This window comes from Exophiala dermatitidis (genome assembly GCF_000230625.1).
Source record: "Exophiala dermatitidis NIH/UT8656 unplaced genomic scaffold supercont1.7, whole genome shotgun sequence".
Lineage (NCBI taxonomy): Eukaryota > Fungi > Ascomycota > Eurotiomycetes > Chaetothyriales > Herpotrichiellaceae > Exophiala > Exophiala dermatitidis.
The window spans coordinates 931,389-947,581 of record NW_008751652.1 but is presented as its reverse complement, the minus strand read 5'-3'; the positions used below and the strand labels follow the sequence as shown (position 1 = coordinate 947,581).

General features: G+C 51.9%; 6 protein-coding genes across 6 annotated transcripts; 4 read left to right on the top strand and 2 right to left on the bottom strand.

Annotated features, from left to right (window-relative positions):
- Positions 1-1,793: 1,793 nt before the first annotated feature.
- HMPREF1120_08165 (uncharacterized protein) lies at positions 1,794-4,119 on the top strand (the record flags this gene model as incomplete). Its single annotated transcript, XM_009162408.1, has 7 exons — positions 1,794-1,798; positions 1,861-1,979; positions 2,051-3,197; positions 3,253-3,538; positions 3,599-3,805; positions 3,887-3,962; positions 4,040-4,119. The coding sequence occupies 7 exons, from the start codon at positions 1,794-1,796 to the stop codon at positions 4,117-4,119; spliced, it is 1,920 nt and encodes a 639-aa protein (XP_009160656.1).
- Positions 4,120-5,169: 1,050 nt separating this feature from the next.
- HMPREF1120_08164 (uncharacterized protein) lies at positions 5,170-5,624 on the top strand (the record flags this gene model as incomplete). Its single annotated transcript, XM_009162407.1, has 2 exons — positions 5,170-5,196; positions 5,229-5,624. The coding sequence occupies 2 exons, from the start codon at positions 5,170-5,172 to the stop codon at positions 5,622-5,624; spliced, it is 423 nt and encodes a 140-aa protein (XP_009160655.1).
- A 1,057-nt stretch (positions 5,625-6,681) lies between these two features.
- On the top strand, positions 6,682-10,093 carry HMPREF1120_08163 (uncharacterized protein). The gene is made up of 3 exons (XM_009162406.1): positions 6,682-7,750; positions 7,820-8,141; positions 8,190-10,093. The coding sequence occupies exons 1-3, from the start codon at positions 7,533-7,535 to the stop codon at positions 9,558-9,560; spliced, it is 1,911 nt and encodes a 636-aa protein (XP_009160654.1). The 5' UTR covers positions 6,682-7,532; the 3' UTR covers positions 9,561-10,093.
- Positions 10,055-13,024, bottom strand: HMPREF1120_08162 (succinate dehydrogenase (ubiquinone) flavoprotein subunit). The gene is made up of 3 exons (XM_009162405.1): positions 12,009-13,024; positions 11,708-11,953; positions 10,055-11,601 (listed from the first exon to the last, which is right to left on the bottom strand). The coding sequence occupies exons 1-3, from the start codon at positions 12,587-12,589 to the stop codon at positions 10,182-10,184; spliced, it is 2,247 nt and encodes a 748-aa protein (XP_009160653.1). The 5' UTR covers positions 12,590-13,024; the 3' UTR covers positions 10,055-10,181.
- A 115-nt stretch (positions 13,025-13,139) lies between these two features.
- HMPREF1120_08160 (uncharacterized protein) lies at positions 13,140-15,746 on the top strand. The gene has a single exon (XM_009162403.1). The coding sequence runs from the start codon at positions 13,370-13,372 to the stop codon at positions 14,519-14,521; it is 1,152 nt and encodes a 383-aa protein (XP_009160651.1). The 5' UTR covers positions 13,140-13,369; the 3' UTR covers positions 14,522-15,746.
- HMPREF1120_08161 (uncharacterized protein) lies at positions 14,585-15,673 on the bottom strand (the record flags this gene model as incomplete). The annotated part of the gene is made up of 1 exon (XM_009162404.1): positions 14,585-15,673. One exon carries the CDS (start codon positions 15,671-15,673, stop codon positions 14,585-14,587), a length of 1,089 nt encoding a protein of 362 aa, XP_009160652.1.
- Positions 15,747-16,193: the final 447 nt, after the last annotated feature.

Here is a 16,193-nt window from a genome sequence, read left to right as displayed (position 1 = left end):
CCTAGTAGTATTTAATAAAGCTATACTCGATATGAGAGTTAAAGCCGTCGCTTATTAATATCCTATAGCGCCCTTTTGTACGCTCTTTTGTCCTCCTATTGAAATAATATATCTACTTAAGTAGTATAGCGTCGTTTAAGTAACCCGACTCGGAGGAGACTAACGCGTATCCGTTAGGTAGGCTTAGGGTTATAGAGCGCTCGCTAATTGTATCGCCTTTGAGGATAACGAATAGATCGATGAAGTCGCCGACGGCGTTAATAGACTTAATTAGCGTATAATACTCTCGATTTTCGGGATTAGGAAGGTATAGATGCTTATTCTTGTTCTAACGCTAAGTAATAACGTAGTGCGCTCTACTAACGCTAATAGAGAAGCCGGTCTCGTCTATATTCCATATATCGTCGTCGATAATAGCGTATTGCTCTTTAATAGCCTAGAAGCGATAAAAGTGCTCGATAATTAAGGTGTAGTGCTCTGTCTCGATAGACTATCGATGAACGTTAATAGGCTTTCGCTTCTTAAGTATAAACTTAGGGTGTCTATTAAGAAAGCGCCGCGTCTATTCGTAAGATATACGGGGTTGACTGTCGTTGTCGTCGTATACGTCCTGCGTAAGTTGTAGTATACGATTTGCTATTTGAGTAATTATCGGAGGCCTTAGGGACAGCCCGAGATCGTTATAGCGCTTTATAAGCGTATAGAGAGCCCTCTCCTACTCGTTAGAGAGCCTCTTATTATATCCTTCTCTTATACTGGCGCCTAGTATATCTCGTAGTCGTCTGCGTACGCGTTAAACGGGGGCGGCGAATGCGTCGGCGGCGGCCTTTATATTGGGATAATCGCCGCGATTATACGCGTCGTAGGCGTCAAGGACCTTCTCCTCTATCAATTGAGCGTTAGTAGGCATTGTTGGTGGTGTATATACGCGTTGAATGAAGAGTGTAGAGAATTTACAGATATGCGATCGTATCGCTGTGGACGATCGTATCGCTGTGGTGCACTCGGTGGGGGGAACAACCGACGAGTGCTGACGGAGTGCACGGTTAGTACTGTAACGCCGCACATTCGAGGTTTACTTACTACAGTATTAGCCGTCGCCGCGTTGGCATGAGGGTGTCCGGCTGAATTGCGGCTCAGGCCTCCGGCCCCCCGAAAGCATTCTACCCGCCAACATCTCTGTCACCAACCCTATCAGGTAAGCCTCTAACATGCGCTATCCGCTAATACTGTATAAAAGGTCACCTGCCAATGTAGTACCACTAATGATGAGAGTGATGCCAGTGCAGTGTTGCTTTTGACAGCCTGTTCAAGTTAGCATCGTGGTAAAATGCTAATCCTGCTAGTACCACTCTAATATGGCTGCCACGCTCCGTCCCCCGCATCGCTCGTGGCAGTTCCCCACACACTGGGAACCACTAAAGACAAGTGCGTAATTAGGACTCGGAGCTAACCCTCCTACCTGGTACCTGTCAAGATGCGTACCTGTTCAAGCGCGCAATTCCATTTCCCATTTCCCATCCGATACATCGTTTCCCTTTCCATCACACACGGGGCCTTACTTGCTGCGGTGTGATCTCCCAGCGACCTCATCCTAAAGAAGAGCTCACTGTATCAGCCCCTCCGAGTCTGCCGAGATATACTGCGGGAGTCCAGTGTCGGCTGGGTGCGCCAAGTCCAGCCTGGTGATGGTGCAGGCAGGTACCTAGGTACCTTGTGTTCTGCAAGAAAAAGACCCAAATTCCAGGCTGTTGTGGCCGTCGCGCCAGCAGTGACTGGCGACAACCTCAACGATGTTGTAAGTCAAAATGACATCACGTTGTCATGCTATCGAGTGCCCGCTAACAGTCTACCCCAAAGTGCGATTCCTCCTCCCCCGCGGTATCCCACAAACAGCGGCTTGATAGCCGCGACGCTCGAGACGCAGAATACCCTAACCCATCGAGAAGGTCCCGAGTACACGTTCCAAGCAGGCGAGGGTGGGTAATCCAGGTCCAGGCGCAAGCAAGAGGGATCGGCAAGAGAAGACGGGCTGATACCGAAAGTCTAGGCACCTATGTCCTCCGAGACGACCTACAACTTGCGACGCCTCCTCCGCATCCCTCGGAAGCACCAGTACTCAATCCCAACCCATTAGCGACAGGAGTGGTACCTCCAACCAGTGGGGTCAAGTTATCGCTCGTCTCGTTGAACCCGAAACAGGTCGACCATGACTTGTACAAGCCACCGACTGCCACCAGCAGTCTCTTACGATGGAAATCTCTTGGACTCAACAACAACCGGGAGAGCAAAGAAGCAAAGGAGAGCAGAGAAGCGCGAGAACGGGAACGAGAACGAGAACAGCATCAAGAGAAAGAATCCAGATTTTCTATGGAGACGACCAGCGACACCAGTAATCCGGCGGCATCGGCAAATGGCAGCAATAAGTCGAGTACGGTTCGGGCATTTGGGGAGGGAAATGCTGCACTTTCGCCCGTCATCAGCCGTGGAGACGGCCTGAAGAGACGCAAGCCCAAAAACAACATCATCAAGAGCAATTCTTCGTTTGTGTCCCGGGTGATCCCTCATGAAGCATTGCCGAAAAAGCTGGCGGAGCGGGATCAAGGCGGGACCTTTGCCTTTGCCAACATCAACCGGGCCTTTCAGTGGCTCGATCTGTCCTCGAGCTCGAAACAGGATCCATTGACCAAGATCCTCTTCACAAAGGCCCATATGCTGTGCCACGATGTCAACCCTCTCACGAAACACTCGACGCATATGGACGTGGTCATGGGCTCATCCGCCAGTGATATAATCTGGTATGAGCCCATGTCTCAGAAATACGCGCGCATCAACAAGAATGGCATCATCAACAACTCGGCCGTTGCGAAGATCAAGTGGATCCCGGGCTCGGAGAATCATTTTCTTGCTGCCCACATGGACGGGAAACTGGTGGTGTATGACAAGGAGAAAGAAGACGCCCCGTTTGTGTCGGAAGAAATGGTCGATGAAGGCATCGGGATCGAAGACGACGACGAAGACTCGGCTTTGGTCATCAGTAAAAGTGTCAACTCGTCCAACCAGCGAGCCAACCCGGTGGCTCTTTGGAAGATTTCAAACCAGGCCATTACCGACTTTGCCTTCTCGCCAGACAGCAAGCACCTGGCTGTGGTAGGAGATGACGGTTGCCTCCGGATTATTGATTACTTGCAGGAAAGGTGTGTACTCAAGAACAACCAGCCGGAGTTTTCTCTGACTGACCTGGGTCAACAGGATGACTGATTTATATTCATCCTACTACGGCGCTTTCACCTGTGTTTGTTGGTCGCCAGATGGTAAGTACGTGCTCACCGGCGGCCAGGACGATCTCGTCACCATCTGGTCGCTAGAGGAACGACAGATCATTGCTCGATGTCCAGGCCATGATTCCTGGGTCACAGCAGTGGCTTTCGATCCCTGGCGTTGTGACGGTCAAAGCTACCGTTTCGGTAGTGTCGGGGAAGATTGCAAGTTGTTACTGTGGGACTTTAGCGTCGGCATGCTTCATCGTCCGAAAGGGGTACGTCTGCGCAGTTAATCTTTCAATGTTTAGGGGTAAGCTGACCAAAGTCGAATATAGCTTACTGCCAGGACGAGAGGCAGTATCTCGACACAGTCGGTTTCTCTTCTACGTCAACGGACAGAGAGCAATAGTGTGATCAATAGGATCCGCTCGGATTCCAATCGAACAGGCAGCTTCGTCCAGCAAGATATTGTCGATGAGTCTGAATTTATCAATCATCCGGTAGAGCCTCGGGCTCGGACGGCCCAGCTTCCGCCGGTCATGGTATGTTTTGGCATCTGTGTTGTCGACCGTCAATCTTTTCTGGTAGATTTGCTGACATCTGGCTCTTTGACTGCTTCTTAGTCCAAAAAGATTGATGAACACCCACTGAGCGGGCTGGCATTTGAGCAGGACTGTATCATTACCTCTTGTCTCGAAGGTATGTACATGCTCACTTAGGTCTTTTTGTCGTTGTGCCTTTGGAATATATATTGCAGAATAGCTGACTGCTACTAGGGCACGTGCGTACCTGGGATCGTCCGAGAGAAGGCGCAAACAGTAGCCAAATCGACCTGGCGGGAAATCAGAGGCCTTGAATACTGCAGCGGGCACGACTCCTACCACACCTCGCACACCTCAGACGACGAGGCACGACTGCTTCTCCTTGAAGGCGGCTTGGATTGTGATATGCGTCCGTCCCTCGTTAATGCCTACCTCGGCAGTATCACATTTAATCGAGGAGAACCGCCATAACATGCAACCACAGCGATTGCCGACCCTAACCCGGCGCGATTGAGCACGGATGACTGAAGACGTCGACCTGCTTTTCCAGCTGAATGGAACGAGAAAGGACTATATCTATATCACTGCGATTGGTATCTACAGGTACCTAGTCAAGTATAAACGACCGGCTAATGCACACAGCGCGCGGCGGGTTCCGGGCCCGAGGGGCCGACGATGCCCCAGCGAACAATTTGGAATGCGCTTAAACATTGGGGGGCACAATTCCAGACCAGCAAGCAACGCCGGCAGAGGGGAACTTGAATATCACGGCTTAAATGCAATATTTACAACACCAATGGATAAGCACAGGCAGCCAGCTGTTGCGTACTCGGACTACCTTATACGAGCCCCCAAACTCCTAATCGCATCAGCCCTGGCTTCAAATGTACACGTATATCCGGAACTTTAATGCCATTCAGGTCTGGGGGTTATAGGGTAATTCCACAGGGCCGGGGAGACGAACGAGGGGGCTGAGGGGGCACACTGCAGGGGCTGAAAGACAAGCTTTCGGCACGGAAGAAGCGATGCTTCCGGCAAGGCCAGCCTAAAGGCCAGCGCTGTCATCAGCCAGCTGAAAAAGCCACTGCAGTGTGCAGTAGTAGTGTAACATTGGAATGGGCATAAAAATGGTCGGTTTACCACTGCCTGACACAGCCCCCAGCCCCAGACCCGAGCCGTGGGATGACTGTGGAGGCTGATGGGCTAAGAACGGGAGCTTTACTAGAGGGAGGATACGGTTCCAGGATGGGAATGACACCCGTGGGGAGAGCGAGGGATGTATGGAGTAGAAAGGTACAGTATGGGGGCCTCACGCTCGCTCGGGATTTATATATTCTTCTATTAGAGGTGTACGTGCCTTTCCCATGAGTACTGAACGACCACAGCGCAAGGTACGGTCGTGTGCGTGGGAATCAGTCCTTAGGTACCTAGGCTCGATCAACGTGGCTTGCTCTGTTTAGACGACGACGACGACGACGACGAGAAACTCAAGAGTAGAGCCCGACCAGCAGCGAAAGCCGCAGCGAAGTCGGCCGCCATTTCGACTACGATTTTCTGGACATCCAAGTCGAGGCACGCAATTGATGGGCGCAGCTATTTCCTTCCGACCGAGGAACTGGAACGGAATGACATTTGGGCCGATCGATTTTTCGGTACAGTACAAGCGGAGCAGAAAGAGATCGGCCAGGCATCTGATTTCATCGCAAGTACCGAACAGAGAGGTCCCAAGACACATTTATTGTTTCTGATCGCCCGTGCTCACAAGCTGTTGGCCACTAGGCGGTCCCGAAAACCGCCGTTCGGCATCCAGGGACGATAGTCGGGCTGCACTGGCGGCAGTGGCAGCACAGACTGCAAAATTGTATTTTTGTCGAAAGACGATTTGCAGCACAAGGAACGAAAAATGACACGCGAGACTCGGCGGTCGGTCGAGACGAGGATGATATTGCGAGAACTGCCGGTGCGACCATTGGGTCCCTTGAAGAGACGGCACAGGTCTACCAGTACGTCGAAGATAGGGGCAAATGGTGATAATGGGGTGATTGCAGCGAGCGCGCAGGACTCAAATGCCACCTCTGGCTTGGGAAAGCAGCAGACTCATCATCAGACATCATCACCGCGAGCATCATCGCTGCCGGCAGCAGGAAATACACTGTCACAACGAACATCCACATCGACAGCCGCATCAACGATAACTGTATCATCTTCGATTCAACCTGAACCTTCCCCAGCTTTTATTCTAGGGGGAGTCCAAAGAGGAAGACGTCCATTATTGTTGAACGATTCAAACTGGAGCACAAGCACAGGCACGAGCACGAGCACCAACACGAGCAACACATCCAACGTCAGTGCCAGTAACAGTAGCGACCGTGTTCATGTCAATCCCAATATGAAAAGCCATGCCGATAATTGCATTTCACAGACGTCAATTCCAGACATCGAGCTCGGCGGAAACGATACAATCGACGTGCACCGTATAGCGGGCATCCCCACGCCTGACCTACCACATGAAGACGAGATTCACGACTCGGACGAGGGCAGAGACTCGCACGCCGAAGAAACAGAAATGAAAGAAGAACTGGATGAAGGATCCACAGGTACCGACTCGGTGACGACGGGAGTCAAACACAGAAAGAGGACCAGGGTCAAGTTCAAGCTGGCATCAGCATCATCAGCAGCAACAGCAACAGCGAGTAGGAGGATTGTTTCGGGCACATCATCTCCGACAGCCGCACCCACCACTGGCACAGGCCCAAGACACCGAAGCCCCATCACCTCGAACCCGCCATCATCGGCGGCATCGCCGCGACCATCGTCGCCTGCCACAGCCGGTGTCAGGCGTTTGTCTGTTCCTGGCCCTGTCAATGATGCTGGAGTGGAGCAACGTCCGATAACGACGGTGAGTTTGCTGGACCTTTTCCAATTTTGTTATTCGATTATTGCCATCATTATTACCGCCCAGTGCTCATGCCCACGCCCATGCCTACGCCTAACGGCCAATGCCCTGCGGTGCTTGGAACCCGCTGCAAGGATTATTGCTAGGTGCCTCTCTAGCCCGAGGCGGCCCCTGCAGTTCTCTATCTTAGGGCACATTGCAGCCCAAACGGGTATCCCGACCGCTCTTCGGGCCAGAGCCTGCAGCCCAAAGTGCCTGGCCCTAGCCACTGCCATGCGGCTGCACACTGCACTGGCACACTGCACTCAGTTTCTACCTGAGCCCATGTCTCCCGAGCCACTGACAGGCCACCCAACAAGCCTTCCGAAGCCTCCCACTTAGCACACCCACTCACTGCACTGCATCGACCAGACCCATCATCTTATCTCTCACCCATGTCATGTCGTCGACCTGGTACTGCAACTGCATCATTTTTCTTGCGCCATTACAATTACCCACCGCATCGTAAATCTCCTCGTGCCATTTTAACATCTTGAATTGTCATATGCTACCAGTGCCTGCGTCGAGCAATCTGTGATCTGAGAACCCTGACACAGTCTCCTCCCACTCTCTCTGTCGCCCTCTTCTAATGCTCTCTACGTTCTTCAGCAGCATCGCTCACGCGCACTCCTCCGCCTAAATCGCAAGCATTCGCCCGAATGCTCCTCCGTTGCTGGTCAACATGAACCAGTGTTACGTTCGTCATTGAGTCAGAGGCCCTCCAGCAGTTCCAGTTCAAACACGCTCGCGGACCGCCATTTGCTTCCCGGACCTACCTCCAAGGCGCCAGCCATGGCTCTCAAGTTCCTGAGTGGCCATAGTTCCCATACCGGTTCCAGCAGCAGTGTCAAGTATTTCGACATCCGCCTTGACAATGACTACATCGTCTTTCGAGGCAATGAGGACGAGGCTGCGAGTTCCCAACTCTCCGGTTCGGTCGTCCTGTGTCTCACGGAACCCTTGGCCGTGTCGCATATTGATCTCACTCTAAGTGGGATCCTGCACATGTCGTAAGTACATTATTCAGTTGCGGCCGCGGAATGCACCACAGCATTTGACTGACTTTTGGTGGTACGCAGATGGCAGACCACGTCCACTTCTTCCATGTCCGGCCGCCGCACCGCATCCAAAGAGAAAACCTTTTTCGAGAAAAGTTGGACTTTCCGAGATCCGGGGAAAGGGCGGTCGGAGATTTTACAGCCCGACAATTACGAATGGCCTTTTCAGTGCATTCTTGAAGGCTCCCTTCCGGAAAGCGTAGAAGGCATGAAAGAGGCTTGGATTATATATCGTTTCAAGGCGCAAATCAGTCGCAAGCGAGGTCGGGATATTGTGGTCAGGAAGCCTTTGCGGATCGTCCGGACGCTCGATTCCACCGCCCTAGAGCTTGCCCATGCGATGGTATGTGAATACATCAGGCTGTCATTTCGAATGCTAATTGTTTCCCAGTCCGTCGAGAATATCTGGCCTAACAAAATCGAGTATTCTATCAGCATCCCCAACAAGGCGGTTGCGTTCGGCTCTTTTGTCCAGGTGGACTTCAAACTGATCTCCCTACTCAAAGGTCTCGTGATTGGCAATGTTTCGACACAGGTGAAGGAAGAGCAAGAATTCGTCGTCGACCCGGAATGGGGTGTATCGGCGCTCAGCAATGGCCACACGAAAACCGAAAGAGTCATCGCCTCGGACCTCTATCGGATCAACCCCGAAGTGGATGAACAAATTATCGACGAAGTGGCCGAGGGGTATCAATTTTCTCGGTATTTGGAGTTGCCCAAGTCACTAAACCAGTGCCTCCAGGATTGTAATGTCAAGGGCATCAAAGTACGACACAAGGTGAAATTTAATGTCCAGTTACACAATCCGGATGGGCACATCTCGGAATTACGAGCCAATCTGCCCGTCACCTTTTATATCTCACCCAGTTTACCCATCAACGAGAACAATGATCTCGTAGACCAGACCCCACAAGCTTCAAGAGCGGCAGTCGCCAATGATCTGGCCAACTCAGCTCCGCCAGTCTACGGAAAACATACGCTTGATCAGTTATATTCGGACGTGGACGGTTACCGAACACCGGGGACAGCATTGTCGACTCCTGGAACGCCCTACCTGCACAGTCGTCACGCATCGTCGGAAAATCTGGCCAGTCTTGCCGCCATCACCAACGGTACCTACGTCTCACCCATAGCTCTTCAGAATAGGCTTCAAAATCTACGGGTAGGCAACGCTTTTCCAACCGGCGAAGATGAACTTGATCCATACCGGGCGGATCCGACGGAACGATCGAGGAGGAATTCGTCTTCAGCCCATGTGCAGGATGATTATTTTGCCGCTCAGGACGCCCAGAATTCTGGGTCTCATGCTCGAGCCAGTCCCAACGACGTCGGAGGAGGATATCAATCGGGCTTTCAGTCTCACACACCAAGCCTGCCCGGAAGTAACTTGATGTCAAGGCGGACTTCGGAAGAGGAGGATGGGCATCAATCTGGAGCACGGACTCCTTTCCCCCAGTACGACCACATGGAAGATCTTGCCAAGGTGCCTTCGTACTCGACGGCGGTGAAGACGCCCGCGCCGAGAACCGATGAATCGCGCCTGCTACCCACGTACGGGGCGGTGGTTAGCGAACAGACGACCCTGACCGAGCCTCCGACTGCTCATGTCCGCAATTCTCCGCGAGTCCCGGGAAGTCTGGCGTCAAGTCCCCCTGATCCTTCGATATTGAGCAGCAATTCTCGTTCGGCCTCGCATAGGAATGTGAGTGCTCTGCAGGATGACGAACGGAGATTACGCGTGATGCAAATGCGAGGGCGGTAAACTAAAACACAGCTGTTTGATGATTTTGGTTTAATAGCAGATGTTGCGCTTTGGAAAGGAATGATTTCGACGATTTTGAGAAGATCAATACGCAATTTTTATGGCGGGCGTGGCGTTTTCATGCAACAACGATACCCGGTTGCGAGTATTACGAAAGAGAAAGAGAGACACACGAAAAGGAGGTACAATGCAGCAAGGAGGGTGAAAAAGGTGGTGATACGGAGAAAGTATAATATCGAGGATATCGCACGTGGCGGTTACGCACACTGCATTCAAGTTTCAATTACAAGATGGCTGGCCTTCGAGACGTCCATACGATTGCATACGCCCGGGCGTTTGTTTGCTCCAATTGGCAGGGTCTGGACATGGATACCTTTACATACAGTGCTCGAGGGAAGCAGCATTTGTCTCGGTTGTCGGATGCCCAGGACAGCTTACTACTAGTAGGTAATAGGACTGGTATGCACAACACCAAAATACAAATGATATCCAAATGGAATGAAGACTACGATTTGGTTCAAAGTACCTACCACTGTAGATATATATTCGTGCAGTTGCTTCTGCTTCCCAACTTGCCTTTACAAGTCTACTAATGTTACACGACGAAGGCAAGGCAAGTAACTACCAATAACAGCCTCGCTCAGCCAAAAGCTTTCTGAACGAGCTGCCCAGGGCATCAATGACGAGTTTGAGCTGTTTCTGCTGTTCTCGCGGGCCGAGACCGATCTGGACATCGACGTTGACATCGACTGTATCTGTATCCGCCGTTGTGGATGTATTTGTATCTGTGGTGGTCGTATCAAAATCAACCAGTTTCCTCCCATCTACATCCGTCGCGCTGGCCTGGACGACTTCAGGACTGCTCGCGGCCTTGGGCGGTCCGGTCTGTGTTACAGGTGTAATGGGCGTGGCGTCCAGGAGAGATTGCCAGCGCGCGAGAAAGGCGCCTGGGCCGGGAGATGAGGAGACGGTGGGGATTGGAGATGAGTTTTCCGAGTTGTCGTTGTCGTTGTCGTTGTCGTTGTCGTTGATATCATCAGTGTCGTTTTGGCCTGGAGGAGGACTTGGAGCCCGTGACGAAGGCGGCCGAGGTGTATTTGGACGAGAGCTGGATTTGCCATTGCCATTGCCATTGCCATTGCTGGTCGCAAAAATCTTTGCAATAGCAGGATTCTTCGACGGCGGCGATTTCAGCACCTCAGCCAGTCGGGCCGTGGATTGGGCGTGCATCTCGTCCAGAAAAGCCGAGTGTGAATCCAAAACGGGGAGGATGCGTGATTGTGTTTCTTGATCGAGAGAGACGAAGAGCTGTTGGAGTGGTTGGGTGAGTTTACCTGCTGCTCCTGCACCTCCTCTAGCGGTATCGTGCTGTTGTTGAGAATTTGGGTTTGTTTCTTCTTCTTGTTTAAACTGCTCGGCCGCTTGCTTCGCCCAGTCCAAATACCAGCCCGTCAATTCTTTGTCGTTTTTGCAGCACTGGTGCAGAAACACATGGCTGGCCCGTTGGTGTTTGCGAAGCAATTGCACGAAATCGCCGACGGTGGGGACGATCGATTTTCCCGTTTGTTTGTCGGTGTGGATTTTGGAAAGTTTGATCAAGTCCTTTAGAAAATATTCAAAATCCGACAAGGTCGCTGACAAGTCGACGGCCTTGTGCATTCGGCGGATGACGGGCTCGTAGGCGTCAATCACTTCTCGAACAGACACGGTCAGGTGGTCTGGAGTGGCTTTGCAGAGACATTGGATCAGTTGTTTCCGATCGCGGATCGAGAGATGGATGGCTAGGTATTCTAGGGCTTTTCGGTGATGAATGTCTGTTAATTCTGATTCTGTCCTGCTGTCGCGTAAAATGGCTGTGACGATCGAGATGGATCGTGTTTGGCTGTGTTTTCGGATTCGGTCTTGTTCGGATTGAGGTTTGTGTGTGTATTCTTTCAGAATGCGTAGTTGGTCTTTGCCGAGTTGAGCTCGTTCACGCTCTAGCTTGGCCGCGCGTGATTCTAGTTCTTTGATGTCCCAGTTTAGAACGGTGGATATGATTCTGGACAGAAATAGAGATGCCAATGGTTAGATCTACTGTAACGTTTGTATATAGGGGGTGGGGGCAGTCGGTTGGTAGAGCAAGGATTGAAACGTTTGTGACTTACGTCTGCATGAGATTCATGCCTTCGTCTTGTTTCTGCGTCAAGCCAATCCAATTTGTGACGCTGGCAACGCTCATTTTGGCCAGGCCAATCTTGACCACGGCGTTGATCATCGAGGCAACGTTGCCAATCTTTAGGGTCTGTTTCAGCACCATGTATGGGACTAGCTTGTTGGCGTTCTCGATCAGCTTCAACAGATATTGGCCCTTGGGCGACAGGATCAATGTGTAGTGCATCAGAGAGGCAAGGCTAAGAAACGTGTCAGCCGAGGAGTCGATCAAAGGAGTTGTTGGGTGACCCTCACTTGACCAGCACAAACTCGTGTACCGCCTTGATCAGCTGGCCATGATCTTCCAGGTTACTGGTTTCAGCCGTCTTCTGCACCAGTTCCTCCAAGAGATTTCCATATATGGCATCGTTCAAAAATTCCCGAAATGCGCGGCCGAGATCTCCGGCATCGGTCACGTCGTAGTCAGAACCATGTTCCTTGATCACGGGAACACCTCCGTACACGCCCCGGACAGGATATTCAATCAGGGCCGAGATGGCGGTAGCAAGAGTTTTGCGGCTCCCTATCACGCCTTTGTCGTAGCTCTCACTAAGATTGGCTCTCTCCAGGCTATTGATGATGTCGTGACATTGCACTCTCCACCATTTTTCGGGCAGGTTCTTTAGGCCGGGGAGATTCAAGATGAACCTCGACACTAGGGTCTGCAACGAGGGAGCACTGGATGGGTGTCCAGCCTTGACTTTGAAGGGTGGGCCATAGTGCGCAAGGCTGCCTGGTTTCCTGAATTCGCGGATTTGAGCGTAGGTGTCGTAGTGCGTGAGGATGTCGAAGAGAGCGGCTACCTGGGTGGGAGAGAGCACTTGCACCTCTGTCATTTTCAGTTGCCGTCACCATTTGCTGCTCATCAAGGGCACAGCAGGGTCCGGCAGGAGAAGACGATTGATATTGTAATCTTGAAAGCTTTGCGGAAAATTGAGTCCAAGATACTGGAAAATTGACATGATGGCATGGAGTCAAAAGTGTTTGATATGACGTCGGCGGAGGTACTCAACTTTAAGCGGCGGCCGGCAGCACTTTTTACCCGCTATATATACCTAGTATCTAGGTTCAGTATGTTGAACAGTCCCATCTGTTTGCACTCTCGGGATCATAGAAATGGTGATAGCACGATAACAGTAGCTTTGTCACTGCGAGACTGCTGCTGAACCCAGACGCATCTTCAACCATGATAATCTTATAGTAGGGCTTTTAGCAAACCACATCTCATCCGGAAAAGAGTACCTGGGCGCCCGCAGTACAACGCTCTATAACTGGCGCTAGAATCGACTTCTTTGGGGCGGCCCGGAACCGCCTCCACAGAGTCTCAGCCTTGTCATCATCCCCGCAGAGGCGCCTAAGGAACCCCCCATACTCTCCTACTGTAATACTGTAACCAAGCGCTGCCTCTGTAGCCTGCAAATGACGCCTGACTCGAGCAGGTACCGCGATAGACACTACAACTGTGATCCACCGACTTTACCAGTTACCCTTGTATCTACCTCCGTACACAGCGAGAGCACCTCCGTATCTCTACATAGCCCTCTACTCTCCCGAACACCCATAATCCTGCTGGAGGCGCTGGAATACTGGCGCCGCCATGACTTGAACCTCCAGAAATGTTCCGCCGCTCGTTGCTCTCCATCCACAACACTCCTCTACGACGCCTGACGAGCCCTGCCACAGCTCCATACAATGGCTTTCTGCGATATCCAGCCTTTCGGAACTCCTCGACGCCCTTCTCGCGATGGCGTGCAGCCTCCAATCGACCCTACGAATACCAATATCATCCCCAGTCACCTGCTGTCCACGTTATTCGCGAGGGACCCTCACGTCTAGCCCGCTTCGCCAGATCCGTACTATGGGCCTTCCTATTCCTCACTCTAGGCACCTACGCAGCCTCGCGCTACATGGTTGGGGCATATTTCCGACAAGCAAGAGTAAAGCTCGATTCTGCTCCAGATGTAGAGCTAGCCCACGACATCCTAGACCAGATCGATCGACATCCTGCCGTCCAGGCTCTGAAAGCGGACCCCGAGTTTGAAGAGGTACTTCCCCTGGCCACAACTCCCGAGATTACAAAGGCAATACAGACGGGGAAAGACCCCAGACTCGTTCATCACTTGGTTTACACTGCGCTTCGCGGGTCCCGCGGCGTCTTCCCTCGAGCCTTCTATTGTCACTCGCGTGCTACACTGGTCATGGTGGTGGGATTCAGTTATGGCACAGAAGGGACAATGGGAACTCTGCACAACGGAGCCCTGGCAACGATGGTGCATGAAGCGTTGAGAGTGCTAGCAGCAGCCTGGTTCCCTGCCGAGGTCTCGTACAAACTCGCGGACCTCCACATGTATTTCAGCATTCCCCCGGTGTCGAATGGCATCTATTGCATCCGTGTCATGCCTGCTAGCACCGTGGCAGACTTGGAAGAGATCGTGAGCGAGCACAGATCGAGAACCAATGCACAGCCGGCGGAAAGCAAGAGCAAAAGCAGTCCATTCGATCGCTTTCTCCCCTCCTGGCTTCGATCAGGGACGAATTCGGACCCCGCCCACTATCAACCTCCTATTTGGCCTGATTGGTTTGATCCCACAGATGAGGAACAAACGACCAATACAATGATTGCCTCAGTGTCCATGTATGATGGACATCCTCTGGACGAGGCTAATGCCGCCATCGTGCACTGCGTCGGACGGTTTGAGGTGAAGCAAGAAGAGAGTCAGGCGTCGGAAGACTCTCCACGGCAGGAGGAGGATGAAGTTACCCCTTGAAGATGCGCCCATGCTGCCTTCATCCCCCTTTCTGATGGTCAAATCTAGTTTCCGAAGGAGTGGTCATCCGTCCGGAGACAATGGCAAAGTTATTTCTTCGCCAACTCCAAGACTCCTAACGTCACAGACCCAGCCATTCTCCTTCAGCCTCTCCCCACTTTGGCCCTGATACAAGCTCATGATCGCTTGATCCACTGAGCCACGCTTCACGCGCAACCGTTTGACGCTTATCCCACAGTCGACTTTCGGTTCGTCGTGTGCACTGATCCAGCACTGCGCCATCAGAGCACGAGCAATCTCCGCCCCACCCTGTACGCCTGCCATGATGTTGCCTCCGAGGTACCAGGGGTTTTGGGCGTGGTCGAATGAGTGGAAGAGGATTGTGAGCGGAAGCGCACCAGGAAGCCGGGCAAGATGGTTCTGTATGTACGGTTGGAGATCACTCAAGGGGAGGCCATGCGGCGAGTAAATGATGGATATGACATTAGATGGATTATGGTCTGAAGGAGACACGGGCGGTTGGTACGTGATACCCCACGCATTATGCAAGCCCGTAAAATAAGATTTTGCTGGTACAAATGCGATGGCCAGCTCTCCTGGTGACCCTTGCGGAGACAGCGGAGGGATAGGTAGTCGTAGTAATGTTGTTGAAGTTGACGTAAACAGCGATGTCGATGGCGACGGCGACGGGGATGGAGATGGAGAAAGAGACCTCGATTTAATGTTATTGTGAGTCTGATTGTTGGTACTAAGATCATATTTCTGTACGGCAACCACCCTCCCCGGATCGAAATACTTCCACCCTCTGATAGTTTTGGCGGCCCCCGGTTCAGCGGCAATGATAGTCTTTGTCTTTGCAGGCAGCTGAAGCAGGGTTTCTCGATGGCAATGATCCGGTTTATTCTGAGATATAATCATGACGTCTGGCTCTCGTGGCAATTCGGACAGATGTTCGATAGCGCTGGGGAAGCGGTGGGTTGTCTTTGCGAACCAGGGGGCCGTGATGATCGATGGACCGGTAAGCCATGGGTCGATGAGAACGGTGGATGTGGGAGTACTAGTATTTTCATGGGCCTCGTTGAACGTGAGTAGGAACGTTGAGTCGGCGTTGAGGTGTTTGACTGTTAGTGTCATTGTCATGCCCGCGGACATGGAGGATTAGAGTGCATGTGTAGCCCTGCTATCACTGTAGTATAACCTGAGGTATGTACATGTACTGTATCAGTGACAGTCACAGTGATGACTTGGGTTGGTGATGATGATTCTCCATTGCCGGTGTCAGTATGTTCCTAGAGATGATTCTGAGCACTCCGGCTACAGTTGACGTCTGTCAGATCTCGCGCCAGATGGAATACAGTAGTGGCAGGATGAGACGATGCGGCTCAGCTCTGCTCTGGACCCTGCAGCGCGAGAGGGATGGAGTGGACTGGACGTCGATCACTGCAGTCCACCAAGCCTACAATTACAGTAAATCAAGGCTTGATTTTTACTTCTTGCACGAGAGAGATGAAGTTCGAGCACTTATAGTAGTTGTACACATACTGTACGTCTGGGTACCTAAAGATGGTCATTGTTGACATCAATGTGGACCTTGATCAGTCGTAAGATTGCCTCGATCTATCCGACACTTCCTAGTACTATAACAAAACTCCGACCACCATCAGACGAGTCT

Excerpts from the sequence above, each read along its gene's own strand:
- HMPREF1120_08163 (XM_009162406.1), top strand. The coding sequence starts at position 7,533 with ATGGCTCTCAAGTTCCTGAGTGGCCATAGTTCCCATACCGGTTCCAGC. Across the intron at positions 7,751-7,819 it reads AGTGGGATCCTGCACATGTC|ATGGCAGACCACGTCCACTT; the intron begins GTAAGTACATTA and ends GGTGGTACGCAG. Across the intron at positions 8,142-8,189 it reads TAGAGCTTGCCCATGCGATG|TCCGTCGAGAATATCTGGCC; the intron begins GTATGTGAATAC and ends ATTGTTTCCCAG.
- HMPREF1120_08160 (XM_009162403.1), top strand. The coding sequence starts at position 13,370 with ATGTTCCGCCGCTCGTTGCTCTCCATCCACAACACTCCTCTACGACGC.
- HMPREF1120_08162 (XM_009162405.1), bottom strand. The coding sequence starts at position 12,589 with ATGACAGAGGTGCAAGTGCTCTCTCCCACCCAGGTAGCCGCTCTCTTC. Across the intron at positions 11,954-12,008 it reads CACGAGTTTGTGCTGGTCAA|CCTTGCCTCTCTGATGCACT; the intron begins GTGAGGGTCACC and ends CACGTTTCTTAG. Across the intron at positions 11,602-11,707 it reads GGCATGAATCTCATGCAGAC|AATCATATCCACCGTTCTAA; the intron begins GTAAGTCACAAA and ends ATTTCTGTCCAG.